Source organism: Haematobia irritans, unplaced genomic scaffold, assembly GCF_050003625.1.
Source record: "Haematobia irritans isolate KBUSLIRL unplaced genomic scaffold, ASM5000362v1 scaffold_6, whole genome shotgun sequence".
Taxonomy (NCBI): Eukaryota; Metazoa; Arthropoda; class Insecta; order Diptera; family Muscidae; genus Haematobia; species Haematobia irritans.
Window position 1 is genome coordinate 589,159 of NW_027445819.1, and position 15,355 is coordinate 604,513.

Consider the following 15,355-nt stretch of genomic DNA (forward strand, 5'->3'; position numbering starts at 1 on the left):
AAAGACTCTATTACATTGATCGTATGCATTACTGTAAATGGCGTAGTTAAAGGATGTGTGTGTGTGAGAGAGAGTTTTGATGATGACTCTATGCGTAGGTACATGAAACCTTTTTTTCTAGAATTCTAATTGCTGCGGTTTATTACCACATCCCAATTGGCTAATCCAGTTTTGGAAAAATTCCCATAAAACATGTGATTATAAATTTCAATTTTACCGTGAAAAATAGATTAAGTACAATGTATATTTATTTAAATAAAAATTAGGTAAAAAAACAAAATTGTTTGCATAAAATTTGTTCTCTTTTTCAAAGATATTTTGTAGCCCTGAAAAGGGCTGTTAGATAAACTGCTTTCGAATATCGAAAATAATCATTCTGCCATGAAATAGAAAATTTACTTCTTGGCGGCGGCTTTTTTAGCAGCTGGTTTCTTGGCAGCGGCGGCCTTTTTGGGTTTGGCTGCTGCTACTGTTTTTGCCTTGGGTGCTTTTGGTTTTGTGGCGGAGGCCTTGGCCTTGGCGGCGGTTTTTGCTGGTTTAGCTTTAACTGTACCGGTCTTTTTGGCAGTTTTAGCCTTAGCCTTTTCGGTCTTCTTCTTTTCTGCTGTCTTCTTAGCGGCAGAAGGTTTCTTTGCAGCAGCCTTCTTTTCTCCACTGGCCTTTTTGGGTGCGGCAGCCTTCTTTTTCTTATCACCAGCTGGGGCCTTCTTCTTTTCGGCGCTCATTGCTTTAGACATTTTGAATGAACCAGATGCACCCTTACCTTTAGTTTGGATCAATTTTCCACTGGCAACAGCGCCCTTCAAATACTTCTTGATGAAGGGAGCCAATTTTTGGGCATCAACTTTGTAGGTGCTGGCCAAATATTTCTTGATGGCAGGCAATGATGAACCACCACGTTCTTTCAATGTTTTGATGGCAGCATCGACCATTTGTTGGGTTGGTGGATGAGATGGGGCAGCAGAGGGCTTCTTTGCCTTGGCAGCAGCTTTTTTAGGTGCCTTTTTCTCAACAGCGGCAACTGGAGATGCGGTGGCTTCAACTACGGCGGCGTCAGACATGTTTCACTATATTTTTCACTTCAAACACTAATATACACTAACACGCGTGTACGTTGGTTATATATATTTTTTACCGTTCAACGTAGCTATTCTTGGGTACATCGGAATTATGAGAAGTACATAGTAGTCAGCTACGAAATTTTGTGAATTCTTGTGTGGAAGAGAATAAATTTTTTCACAAAAGTTTTGATAGAATAATTAAATTTATGATGACATAGTAAATATATTTAATTGGAATTTATCACATTTCTCTAGTAGAGATATCCACCTAAATGACAAAAAGGACTTCAATTAATAATATTGAAGGACTAGAGTATTATAATCTTTTGAGTTGAAAGTTTATAAAAGTGTCATCATAAATTTCCAACTAAATTATATAAATTTTAGTATTTTTATTGAAAATTGTATAAAATAAAAAAATTATAGGGAATCTTGATATGTTTTCTTTAAAAAAATACGAAAAAATTATACATTTTGCATAGTTTTCATGGTAAAATATTCAATTATATTATGTCGTCTATGACAGTGGAATTCATCATATTGGGATATTTTCCATGAATAAAAGTTTTTCTGCAAATTAATTTGAAAGCTCAAAAGTGAAAATGTTTTAGGAAATTTTCATTCAAAAATATAATAGAAATCACAAATTTCTACTAAAATATAACATTAATAATAAAAAGTGTCAAATTGTAACGAAAAGTTAAAATAATCGTGAAGGTGTGGTATATCATGTACAGCGATGTTAACAATGTTGAATATAGTTGAAACCATAAAATTAAAATATTTGCAAAAGAAATGAAATGTATATATGAAAAATATTAAAACATCGTAGAAAAAATACATGTCGGATTATAATACCATTTTAACAAAATTTTAAATCGAAATACTATGAATAAAAATTTGCCATAGCTGATATACCACCTCTAGCCAAATTTTAAGAAGTAAAGTAATTGGCTATTTTTGATATAAAATTTCGCAAAAAAAAAACTAAAAGAATTATAACAACAGATGGAATAAATTTAAGTCTAACGACTTTAGGAAATATATAAACAATAAACACCCTAGAAAATTCAAAAACCATCTCCGATTTAGATTAGGGTTAGAAAATATTTCATAAAATGTTTGCCGCATTGAATGTAGCATTAGATGAAAATAAGAAACAAATCCTCCTACTTATATCTTTTCTTCTTTTGAAAAAATAAATTAATAGAAAATAAATTGTGAATGAGTACGAAAAAATGTAAAACCATTGGAAAGCAAAATCTACATCATATATCAACATTCCCTTCATATCCAACCTAATACAAAAAAAAAAACACAAATGCAATATATTTTATTGATATCAAATAATTAAGAATAAATTCTTGTCAACTGTAAAGTATTGAAAAAATTTTTTCTCTTTTTATAAAAATATTGTGGTCCTGAAAAGGACCGATTGTTTTTGTAAAAAAAGTTGGCTTTTAATATGTCAAAAATTTAAGCACGTTCTCCACGAATACGTCTGGCCAATTGGATATCCTTAGGCATGATGGTGACACGCTTAGCATGGATAGCGCACAAGTTGGTATCTTCGAATAGACCAACCAAGTAGGCTTCGCTAGCTTCTTGCAAGGCCATGACAGCAGAACTCTGGAAACGCAAGTCAGTTTTGAAATCTTGGGCAATTTCACGAACCAAACGTTGGAAAGGCAATTTGCGGATCAACAATTCTGTGCTCTTTTGGTAACGACGGATTTCACGCAAAGCAACGGTACCAGGGCGGAAACGATGGGGCTTCTTGACACCGCCGGTGGCTGGGGCACTCTTACGAGCAGCTTTAGTAGCCAATTGCTTACGAGGGGCTTTGCCACCGGTAGATTTACGGGCAGTTTGCTTAGTACGAGCCATTTTTCACTTTAATTCTTCACTTCACAAGATATGAACACAAACACTGTCAAAACGTTATTACTTGTGTGCCGAGCATGAACGCGCATATTTATAGAAAAATTGAGCGCGCAAACTGTTAGTTAAGGGTGTGTGTGGGGAAAGATTGAAATATTGTATCTTACAGCTGCCTGTATATACACGAAGTATACACGAACGAACCCGAGGGTAGATCGTGTTATTAATATTAGTAAGCATTTCAAGGAATTTTTGTATAAATAGAAGCGCATAGGCTGCGGAACAGTATTAGTTCTTGTGCATCATTCGTGAAGTGAAATTTAAAAGTGAAAAATGACTGGTCGTGGTAAAGGTGGCAAAGGCTTGGGAAAAGGTGGCGCTAAACGTCATCGTAAAGTGTTGCGTGATAACATCCAAGGTATTACCAAGCCTGCAATCAGACGTTTGGCTCGTCGTGGCGGTGTAAAACGTATCTCTGGATTGATATACGAAGAAACCCGTGGTGTCCTCAAGGTGTTTTTGGAAAACGTTATTCGTGATGCTGTCACCTACACCGAACATGCTAAGCGTAAAACCGTCACCGCTATGGATGTCGTCTACGCTTTGAAGAGACAAGGCCGCACTTTGTACGGTTTCGGCGGTTAAACATTTTCTTGACGCTATTTGGAGAATATTTAAATACTTTAATACAAAAACAATCGGTCCTTTTCAGGACCACAAAATATATTTACAAAAGAGATCATCTTGTTACAAATTTATTTAATTATTTTAATAATAAAATTTTAAATTTACTTGGTTTAAATAAAATTACAAACATTTGGTTTGCCGTCGGCAAAACATTGTTACTAACCCAATGAAACAATTATGTATGGACTTACCAAAGGCGACTACTATGCTATTTTTCTGCCGTCGGCACTTGAAAAACATGACATACGCTACAAAAGAAAAACACTACGAATGTAATACATACGAAACATATATGCAATTCTCTATATGTCATTTCTCGTCCCATTCCCCAAAGAAAATGATTCTATGATTCTCTTACTCTCTTTTTGCAGAAATCAAAGAAAATGATTCTATGTTGCACTGTACTCGATCCTAGTGTCATTTATTTGTTCTTTTGCGTGACGTTCTTACTCTCTTTTTGCAGAAATCAGTTATGTATGTATTGATACAAACAGCTTTCTCTGTCATCAACTATTTGCAACTTCCCGCTAGAAGTTACGAACACTTACGATCCTACTAGACTTCGGCTTTGCCAAAGCATACAAAAGATACATATGTAGTAAATAATCAGAGTTGATACAGATGAAAATAAAAACACTTCGGCTCAGAAAACGAATGCTCTCTTAATGAAATTGGTGGGAATTTGTTGTTTTTCGATATTAGGAATAAATGACATTAGATAGGAACAAAATGAAAAAATGAAGTGACGAAATTTTTCGATGTCATAACAGATGAAAACTAAATATATGTATATATATCTTCATATAATTTTTTTATAGTAAATTTTATTGTTACTGAAAAAAAGTATGTATGAAATTATATTGTTTGAAAATATTTTTTCTCTTTTTAAAAATGTTTTGTCGTCCTGAAAAGGACGGATTGTTGTTTGATAGAGATACGATGGTCTGTATTTACATTTTCTTGTAGATAATTTAAGCCTTCTTTTCGGTCTTCTTGGGCAAGAGAACAGCTTGGATGTTTGGCAATACACCACCTTGAGCAATGGTGACACCGGACAACAATTTGTTCAATTCTTCGTCATTACGGATAGCCAATTGCAAGTGACGAGGGATAATTCTTGTCTTTTTGTTGTCACGAGCAGCGTTACCAGCCAATTCAAGAACTTCAGCGGCCAAGTATTCCATCACAGCAGCCAAGTAAACTGGAGCTCCAGCACCAACACGCTCAGCATAGTTGCCTTTGCGCAAAAGACGATGAATACGACCGACGGGGAATTGAAGCCCAGCACGATTGGAACGAGACTTTGCCTTTCCCTTAACTTTGCCACCTTTACCGCGTCCAGACATGTTTCAATTTTTTTTTCTTTTTCACTTCACTTCACAAAACACTAATGATAGCGTTTAACTAGTTGTCAGTTCTTTATATACTTTTCGTTCGAGCTATTTAATACATTTGAGGGTTGTTTTGCTGCACGAAGAGGCTACCTGAATATCTTGTCCACGAAATGGTACAAATGTGTGCTCATCGCTGCGCACACACAAAATTCTCTTTTGAACAGTGTAAACAGTGTTTGTGTGAAAAAAAAATAGTGAAAATGCCTCCAAAAGCCAGTGGTAAAGCAGCAAAGAAGGCCGGCAAAGCCCAAAAGAACATCACAAAGGGTGACAAGACCAAGAGACGCACCAAGCGTAAGGAGAGTTATGCCATCTACATTTACAAAGTGTTGAAGCAAGTACATCCCGATACTGGTATCTCTTCAAAGGCAATGAGCATCATGAACAGTTTCGTTAATGATATCTTCGAACGTATTGCCGCCGAAGCCTCTCGTTTGGCTCACTACAACAAGCGTTCCACCATCACCAGTCGGGAAATCCAAACTGCCGTTCGTCTATTATTGCCCGGTGAATTGGCTAAGCACGCTGTCAGTGAAGGTACCAAAGCCGTTACTAAGTACACCAGCTCCAAGTAAATGGCTTTATATTTCGTCGAAAATTTATTTCCTCCACCATCAAAGGCCCTTTTCAGGGCCACAAAAATCATTAAAAAAGAGATTTTCTTTGTTGATCAACTAAAAACAAAATATCCTTATTTTATTTCAATAACAAAAAAAAAAATAAATACATCTTCCATCGAATAATAACAAATAATTGATTTTTCAACTAAGATAAATTCAATGTTGTAATCTTCATTTTATTAAAATTCTATTATGGCATTTCATTACTATGTCTAACTTCTATTAAAATTCTAATTTGGCATTTCATTACTGTTTCTTCAATATTTCTTCTTTTTATTTTTCTTCATTATAATAACGTCGCTATAATATTTTTCTCAGAGTAAAAGACTTCAATATTTCTTCTTTTTATTTTTCTTCATTATAATAACGTCGCTATAATATTTTTCTCAGAGTAAAAGACTCTATTACATTGATCGTATGCATTACTGTAAATGGCGTAGTTAAAGGATGTGTGTGTGTGAGAGAGAGTTTTGATGATGACTCTATGCGTAGGTACATGAAACCTTTTTTTCTAGAATTCTAATTGCTGCGGTTTATTACCACATCCCAATTGGCTAATCCAGTTTTGGAAAAATTCCCATAAAACATGTGATTATAAATTTCAATTTTACCGTGAAAAATAGATTAAGTACAATGTATATTTATTTAAATAAAAATTAGGTAAAAAAACAAAATTGTTTGCATAAAATTTGTTCTCTTTTTCAAAGATATTTTGTAGCCCTGAAAAGGGCTGTTAGATAAACTGCTTTCGAATATCGAAAATAATCATTCTGCCATGAAATAGAAAATTTACTTCTTGGCGGCGGCTTTTTTAGCAGCTGGTTTCTTGGCAGCGGCGGCCTTTTTGGGTTTGGCTGCTGCTACTGTTTTTGCCTTGGGTGCTTTTGGTTTTGTGGCGGAGGCCTTGGCCTTGGCGGCGGTTTTTGCTGGTTTAGCTTTAACTGTACCGGTCTTTTTGGCAGTTTTAGCCTTAGCCTTTTCGGTCTTCTTCTTTTCTGCTGTCTTCTTAGCGGCAGAAGGTTTCTTTGCAGCAGCCTTCTTTTCTCCACTGGCCTTTTTGGGTGCGGCAGCCTTCTTTTTCTTATCACCAGCTGGGGCCTTCTTCTTTTCGGCGCTCATTGCTTTAGACATTTTGAATGAACCAGATGCACCCTTACCTTTAGTTTGGATCAATTTTCCACTGGCAACAGCGCCCTTCAAATACTTCTTGATGAAGGGAGCCAATTTTTGGGCATCAACTTTGTAGGTGCTGGCCAAATATTTCTTGATGGCAGGCAATGATGAACCACCACGTTCTTTCAATGTTTTGATGGCAGCATCGACCATTTGTTGGGTTGGTGGATGAGATGGGGCAGCAGAGGGCTTCTTTGCCTTGGCAGCAGCTTTTTTAGGTGCCTTTTTCTCAACAGCGGCAACTGGAGATGCGGTGGCTTCAACTACGGCGGCGTCAGACATGTTTCACTATATTTTTCACTTCAAACACTAATATACACTAACACGCGTGTACGTTGGTTATATATATTTTTTACCGTTCAACGTAGCTATTCTTGGGTACATCGGAATTATGAGAAGTACATAGTAGTCAGCTACGAAATTTTGTGAATTCTTGTGTGGAAGAGAATAAATTTTTTCACAAAAGTTTTGATAGAATAATTAAATTTATGATGACATAGTAAATATATTTAATTGGAATTTATCACATTTCTCTAGTAGAGATATCCACCTAAATGACAAAAAGGACTTCAATTAATAATATTGAAGGACTAGAGTATTATAATCTTTTGAGTTGAAAGTTTATAAAAGTGTCATCATAAATTTCCAACTAAATTATATAAATTTTAGTATTTTTATTGAAAATTGTATAAAATAAAAAAATTATAGGGAATCTTGATATGTTTTCTTTAAAAAAATACGAAAAAATTATACATTTTGCATAGTTTTCATGGTAAAATATTCAATTATATTATGTCGTCTATGACAGTGGAATTCATCATATTGGGATATTTTCCATGAATAAAAGTTTTTCTGCAAATTAATTTGAAAGCTCAAAAGTGAAAATGTTTTAGGAAATTTTCATTCAAAAATATAATAGAAATCACAAATTTCTACTAAAATATAACATTAATAATAAAAAGTGTCAAATTGTAACGAAAAGTTAAAATAATCGTGAAGGTGTGGTATATCATGTACAGCGATGTTAACAATGTTGAATATAGTTGAAACCATAAAATTAAAATATTTGCAAAAGAAATGAAATGTATATATGAAAAATATTAAAACATCGTAGAAAAAATACATGTCGGATTATAATACCATTTTAACAAAATTTTAAATCGAAATACTATGAATAAAAATTTGCCATAGCTGATATACCACCTCTAGCCAAATTTTAAGAAGTAAAGTAATTGGCTATTTTTGATATAAAATTTCGCAAAAAAAAAACTAAAAGAATTATAACAACAGATGGAATAAATTTAAGTCTAACGACTTTAGGAAATATATAAACAATAAACACCCTAGAAAATTCAAAAACCATCTCCGATTTAGATTAGGGTTAGAAAATATTTCATAAAATGTTTGCCGCATTGAATGTAGCATTAGATGAAAATAAGAAACAAATCCTCCTACTTATATCTTTTCTTCTTTTGAAAAAATAAATTAATAGAAAATAAATTGTGAATGAGTACGAAAAAATGTAAAACCATTGGAAAGCAAAATCTACATCATATATCAACATTCCCTTCATATCCAACCTAATACAAAAAAAAAAACACAAATGCAATATATTTTATTGATATCAAATAATTAAGAATAAATTCTTGTCAACTGTAAAGTATTGAAAAAATTTTTTCTCTTTTTATAAAAATATTGTGGTCCTGAAAAGGACCGATTGTTTTTGTAAAAAAAGTTGGCTTTTAATATGTCAAAAATTTAAGCACGTTCTCCACGAATACGTCTGGCCAATTGGATATCCTTAGGCATGATGGTGACACGCTTAGCATGGATAGCGCACAAGTTGGTATCTTCGAATAGACCAACCAAGTAGGCTTCGCTAGCTTCTTGCAAGGCCATGACAGCAGAACTCTGGAAACGCAAGTCAGTTTTGAAATCTTGGGCAATTTCACGAACCAAACGTTGGAAAGGCAATTTGCGGATCAACAATTCTGTGCTCTTTTGGTAACGACGGATTTCACGCAAAGCAACGGTACCAGGGCGGAAACGATGGGGCTTCTTGACACCGCCGGTGGCTGGGGCACTCTTACGAGCAGCTTTAGTAGCCAATTGCTTACGAGGGGCTTTGCCACCGGTAGATTTACGGGCAGTTTGCTTAGTACGAGCCATTTTTCACTTTAATTCTTCACTTCACAAGATATGAACACAAACACTGTCAAAACGTTATTACTTGTGTGCCGAGCATGAACGCGCATATTTATAGAAAAATTGAGCGCGCAAACTGTTAGTTAAGGGTGTGTGTGGGGAAAGATTGAAATATTGTATCTTACAGCTGCCTGTATATACACGAAGTATACACGAACGAACCCGAGGGTAGATCGTGTTATTAATATTAGTAAGCATTTCAAGGAATTTTTGTATAAATAGAAGCGCATAGGCTGCGGAACAGTATTAGTTCTTGTGCATCATTCGTGAAGTGAAATTTAAAAGTGAAAAATGACTGGTCGTGGTAAAGGTGGCAAAGGCTTGGGAAAAGGTGGCGCTAAACGTCATCGTAAAGTGTTGCGTGATAACATCCAAGGTATTACCAAGCCTGCAATCAGACGTTTGGCTCGTCGTGGCGGTGTAAAACGTATCTCTGGATTGATATACGAAGAAACCCGTGGTGTCCTCAAGGTGTTTTTGGAAAACGTTATTCGTGATGCTGTCACCTACACCGAACATGCTAAGCGTAAAACCGTCACCGCTATGGATGTCGTCTACGCTTTGAAGAGACAAGGCCGCACTTTGTACGGTTTCGGCGGTTAAACATTTTCTTGACGCTATTTGGAGAATATTTAAATACTTTAATACAAAAACAATCGGTCCTTTTCAGGACCACAAAATATATTTACAAAAGAGATCATCTTGTTACAAATTTATTTAATTATTTTAATAATAAAATTTTAAATTTACTTGGTTTAAATAAAATTACAAACATTTGGTTTGCCGTCGGCAAAACATTGTTACTAACCCAATGAAACAATTATGTATGGACTTACCAAAGGCGACTACTATGCTATTTTTCTGCCGTCGGCACTTGAAAAACATGACATACGCTACAAAAGAAAAACACTACGAATGTAATACATACGAAACATATATGCAATTCTCTATATGTCATTTCTCGTCCCATTCCCCAAAGAAAATGATTCTATGATTCTCTTACTCTCTTTTTGCAGAAATCAAAGAAAATGATTCTATGTTGCACTGTACTCGATCCTAGTGTCATTTATTTGTTCTTTTGCGTGACGTTCTTACTCTCTTTTTGCAGAAATCAGTTATGTATGTATTGATACAAACAGCTTTCTCTGTCATCAACTATTTGCAACTTCCCGCTAGAAGTTACGAACACTTACGATCCTACTAGACTTCGGCTTTGCCAAAGCATACAAAAGATACATATGTAGTAAATAATCAGAGTTGATACAGATGAAAATAAAAACACTTCGGCTCAGAAAACGAATGCTCTCTTAATGAAATTGGTGGGAATTTGTTGTTTTTCGATATTAGGAATAAATGACATTAGATAGGAACAAAATGAAAAAATGAAGTGACGAAATTTTTCGATGTCATAACAGATGAAAACTAAATATATGTATATATATCTTCATATAATTTTTTTATAGTAAATTTTATTGTTACTGAAAAAAAGTATGTATGAAATTATATTGTTTGAAAATATTTTTTCTCTTTTTAAAAATGTTTTGTCGTCCTGAAAAGGACGGATTGTTGTTTGATAGAGATACGATGGTCTGTATTTACATTTTCTTGTAGATAATTTAAGCCTTCTTTTCGGTCTTCTTGGGCAAGAGAACAGCTTGGATGTTTGGCAATACACCACCTTGAGCAATGGTGACACCGGACAACAATTTGTTCAATTCTTCGTCATTACGGATAGCCAATTGCAAGTGACGAGGGATAATTCTTGTCTTTTTGTTGTCACGAGCAGCGTTACCAGCCAATTCAAGAACTTCAGCGGCCAAGTATTCCATCACAGCAGCCAAGTAAACTGGAGCTCCAGCACCAACACGCTCAGCATAGTTGCCTTTGCGCAAAAGACGATGAATACGACCGACGGGGAATTGAAGCCCAGCACGATTGGAACGAGACTTTGCCTTTCCCTTAACTTTGCCACCTTTACCGCGTCCAGACATGTTTCAATTTTTTTTTCTTTTTCACTTCACTTCACAAAACACTAATGATAGCGTTTAACTAGTTGTCAGTTCTTTATATACTTTTCGTTCGAGCTATTTAATACATTTGAGGGTTGTTTTGCTGCACGAAGAGGCTACCTGAATATCTTGTCCACGAAATGGTACAAATGTGTGCTCATCGCTGCGCACACACAAAATTCTCTTTTGAACAGTGTAAACAGTGTTTGTGTGAAAAAAAAATAGTGAAAATGCCTCCAAAAGCCAGTGGTAAAGCAGCAAAGAAGGCCGGCAAAGCCCAAAAGAACATCACAAAGGGTGACAAGACCAAGAGACGCACCAAGCGTAAGGAGAGTTATGCCATCTACATTTACAAAGTGTTGAAGCAAGTACATCCCGATACTGGTATCTCTTCAAAGGCAATGAGCATCATGAACAGTTTCGTTAATGATATCTTCGAACGTATTGCCGCCGAAGCCTCTCGTTTGGCTCACTACAACAAGCGTTCCACCATCACCAGTCGGGAAATCCAAACTGCCGTTCGTCTATTATTGCCCGGTGAATTGGCTAAGCACGCTGTCAGTGAAGGTACCAAAGCCGTTACTAAGTACACCAGCTCCAAGTAAATGGCTTTATATTTCGTCGAAAATTTATTTCCTCCACCATCAAAGGCCCTTTTCAGGGCCACAAAAATCATTAAAAAAGAGATTTTCTTTGTTGATCAACTAAAAACAAAATATCCTTATTTTATTTCAATAACAAAAAAAAAAAATAAATACATCTTCCATCGAATAATAACAAATAATTGATTTTTCAACTAAGATAAATTCAATGTTGTAATCTTCATTTTATTAAAATTCTATTATGGCATTTCATTACTATGTCTAACTTCTATTAAAATTCTAATTTGGCATTTCATTACTGTTTCTTCAATATTTCTTCTTTTTATTTTTCTTCATTATAATAACGTCGCTATAATATTTTTCTCAGAGTAAAAGACTTCAATATTTCTTCTTTTTATTTTTCTTCATTATAATAACGTCGCTATAATATTTTTCTCAGAGTAAAAGACTCTATTACATTGATCGTATGCATTACTGTAAATGGCGTAGTTAAAGGATGTGTGTGTGTGAGAGAGAGTTTTGATGATGACTCTATGCGTAGGTACATGAAACCTTTTTTTCTAGAATTCTAATTGCTGCGGTTTATTACCACATCCCAATTGGCTAATCCAGTTTTGGAAAAATTCCCATAAAACATGTGATTATAAATTTCAATTTTACCGTGAAAAATAGATTAAGTACAATGTATATTTATTTAAATAAAAATTAGGTAAAAAAACAAAATTGTTTGCATAAAATTTGTTCTCTTTTTCAAAGATATTTTGTAGCCCTGAAAAGGGCTGTTAGATAAACTGCTTTCGAATATCGAAAATAATCATTCTGCCATGAAATAGAAAATTTACTTCTTGGCGGCGGCTTTTTTAGCAGCTGGTTTCTTGGCAGCGGCGGCCTTTTTGGGTTTGGCTGCTGCTACTGTTTTTGCCTTGGGTGCTTTTGGTTTTGTGGCGGAGGCCTTGGCCTTGGCGGCGGTTTTTGCTGGTTTAGCTTTAACTGTACCGGTCTTTTTGGCAGTTTTAGCCTTAGCCTTTTCGGTCTTCTTCTTTTCTGCTGTCTTCTTAGCGGCAGAAGGTTTCTTTGCAGCAGCCTTCTTTTCTCCACTGGCCTTTTTGGGTGCGGCAGCCTTCTTTTTCTTATCACCAGCTGGGGCCTTCTTCTTTTCGGCGCTCATTGCTTTAGACATTTTGAATGAACCAGATGCACCCTTACCTTTAGTTTGGATCAATTTTCCACTGGCAACAGCGCCCTTCAAATACTTCTTGATGAAGGGAGCCAATTTTTGGGCATCAACTTTGTAGGTGCTGGCCAAATATTTCTTGATGGCAGGCAATGATGAACCACCACGTTCTTTCAATGTTTTGATGGCAGCATCGACCATTTGTTGGGTTGGTGGATGAGATGGGGCAGCAGAGGGCTTCTTTGCCTTGGCAGCAGCTTTTTTAGGTGCCTTTTTCTCAACAGCGGCAACTGGAGATGCGGTGGCTTCAACTACGGCGGCGTCAGACATGTTTTTGTTTTTCACTTTGATTCACTTCAAGCACTAATATACACTAACACGCGTGTACGTTTATTATATATGATTTTTACCGTTCGAACTAGCTATTCTTGGGTACATCGGAATTATGAGAAGTACATAGTAGTCAGCTACGAAATTTTGTGAATTCTTGTGTGGAAGAGAATAAATTTTTTCACAAAAGTTTTGATAGAATAATTAAATTTATGATGACATAGTAAATATATTTAATTGGAATTTATCACATTTCTCTAGTAGAGATATCCACCTAAATGACAAAAAGAATTTCAATTAATAATATTGAAGGGCTAGAGTATTATAATCTTTTGAGTTGAAAGTTTATAAAAGTGTCATCATAAATTTCCAACTAAATTATATAAATTTTAGTATTTTTATTGAAAATTGTATAAAATAAAAAAATTATAGGGAATCTTGATATGTTTTCTTTAAAAAAATACGAAAAAATTATACATTTTGCATAGTTTTCATGGTAAAATATTCAATTATATTATGTCGTCTATGACAGTGGAATTCATCATATTGGGATATTTTCCATGAATAAAAGTTTTTCTGCAAATTAATTTGAAAGCTCAAAAGTGAAAATGTTTTAGGAAATTTTCATTCAAAAATATAATAGAAATCACAAATTTCTACTAAAATATAACATTAATAATAAAAAGTGTCAAATTGTAACGAAAAGTTAAAATAATCGTGAAGGTGTGGTATATCATGTACAGCGATGTTAACAATGTTGAATATAGTTGAAACCATAAAATTAAAATATTTGCAAAAGAAATGAAATGTATATATGAAAAATATTAAAACATCGTAGAAAAAATACATGTCGGATTATAATACCATTTTAACAAAATTTTAAATCGAAATACTATGAATAAAAATTTGCCATAGCTGATATACCACCTCTAGCCAAATTTTAAGAAGTAAAGTAATTGGCTATTTTTGATATAAAATTTCGCAAAAAAAAAACTAAAAGAATTATAACAACAGATGGAATAAATTTAAGTCTAACGACTTTAGGAAATATATAAACAATAAACACCCTAGAAAATTCAAAAACCATCTCCGATTTAGATTAGGGTTAGAAAATATTTCATAAAATGTTTGCCGCATTGAATGTAGCATTAGATGAAAATAAGAAACAAATCCTCCTACTTATATCTTTTCTTCTTTTGAAAAAATAAATTAATAGAAAATAAATTGTGAATGAGTACGAAAAAATGTAAAACCATTGGAAAGCAAAATCTACATCATATATCAACATTCCCTTCATATCCAACCTAATACAAAAAAAAAAACACAAATGCAATATATTTTATTGATATCAAATAATTAAGAATAAATTCTTGTCAACTGTAAAGTATTGAAAAAATTTTTTCTCTTTTTATAAAAATATTGTGGTCCTGAAAAGGACCGATTGTTTTTGTAAAAAAAGTTGGCTTTTAATATGTCAAAAATTTAAGCACGTTCTCCACGAATACGTCTGGCCAATTGGATATCCTTAGGCATGATGGTGACACGCTTAGCATGGATAGCGCACAAGTTGGTATCTTCGAATAGACCAACCAAGTAGGCTTCGCTAGCTTCTTGCAAGGCCATGACAGCAGAACTCTGGAAACGCAAGTCAGTTTTGAAATCTTGGGCAATTTCACGAACCAAACGTTGGAAAGGCAATTTGCGGATCAACAATTCTGTGCTCTTTTGGTAACGACGGATTTCACGCAAAGCAACGGTACCAGGGCGGAAACGATGGGGCTTCTTGACACCGCCGGTGGCTGGGGCACTCTTACGAGCAGCTTTAGTAGCCAATTGCTTACGAGGGGCTTTGCCACCGGTAGATTTACGGGCAGTTTGCTTAGTACGAGCCATTTTTCACTTTAATTCTTCACTTCACAAGATATGAACACAAACACTGTCAAAACGTTATTACTTGTGTGCCGATTTTCGATTTTCAAAAAGTTCATTTTTATTCCATTAAATCAACTATATACGTACATAAGTAGAACTGAACTTAAGAAATTAAATTATTGATAACCAATCATATGAAGTACTAACTTCCTTCATTCTCAAACTCAAATAAACTCTTGCTGCAGATCTACCACAGACACAACTTCCTAACAAAAAACAACTAAAAAATGTCATCTCCAGTCCGTCTCAAAAATTTGGGAATACAAAAAAAAAGACAAAAGTTAATA

At 34.6% G+C, this 15,355-nt stretch overlaps 5 protein-coding genes across 5 annotated transcripts; all 5 read right to left on the reverse strand.

Annotated features, from left to right (window-relative positions):
• Positions 1 to 2,537: 2,537 nt before the first annotated feature.
• On the reverse strand, positions 2,538 to 2,948 carry LOC142242642 (histone H3). The gene has a single exon (XM_075314208.1). The coding sequence runs from the start codon at positions 2,946 to 2,948 to the stop codon at positions 2,538 to 2,540; it is 411 nt and encodes a 136-aa protein (XP_075170323.1).
• Positions 2,949 to 4,600: 1,652 nt separating this feature from the next.
• LOC142242597 (histone H2A) lies at positions 4,601 to 4,975 on the reverse strand. Its single transcript, XM_075314163.1, has one exon. The coding sequence runs from the start codon at positions 4,973 to 4,975 to the stop codon at positions 4,601 to 4,603; it is 375 nt and encodes a 124-aa protein (XP_075170278.1).
• A 3,599-nt stretch (positions 4,976 to 8,574) lies between these two features.
• Positions 8,575 to 8,985, reverse strand: LOC142242643 (histone H3). Its single transcript, XM_075314209.1, has one exon. The coding sequence runs from the start codon at positions 8,983 to 8,985 to the stop codon at positions 8,575 to 8,577; it is 411 nt and encodes a 136-aa protein (XP_075170324.1).
• Positions 8,986 to 10,637: 1,652 nt separating this feature from the next.
• On the reverse strand, positions 10,638 to 11,012 carry LOC142242596 (histone H2A). The gene has a single exon (XM_075314162.1). It carries the CDS (start codon positions 11,010 to 11,012, stop codon positions 10,638 to 10,640), a length of 375 nt encoding a protein of 124 aa, XP_075170277.1.
• A 3,606-nt stretch (positions 11,013 to 14,618) lies between these two features.
• Positions 14,619 to 15,029, reverse strand: LOC142242644 (histone H3). Its single transcript, XM_075314210.1, has one exon. The coding sequence runs from the start codon at positions 15,027 to 15,029 to the stop codon at positions 14,619 to 14,621; it is 411 nt and encodes a 136-aa protein (XP_075170325.1).
• Positions 15,030 to 15,355: the final 326 nt, after the last annotated feature.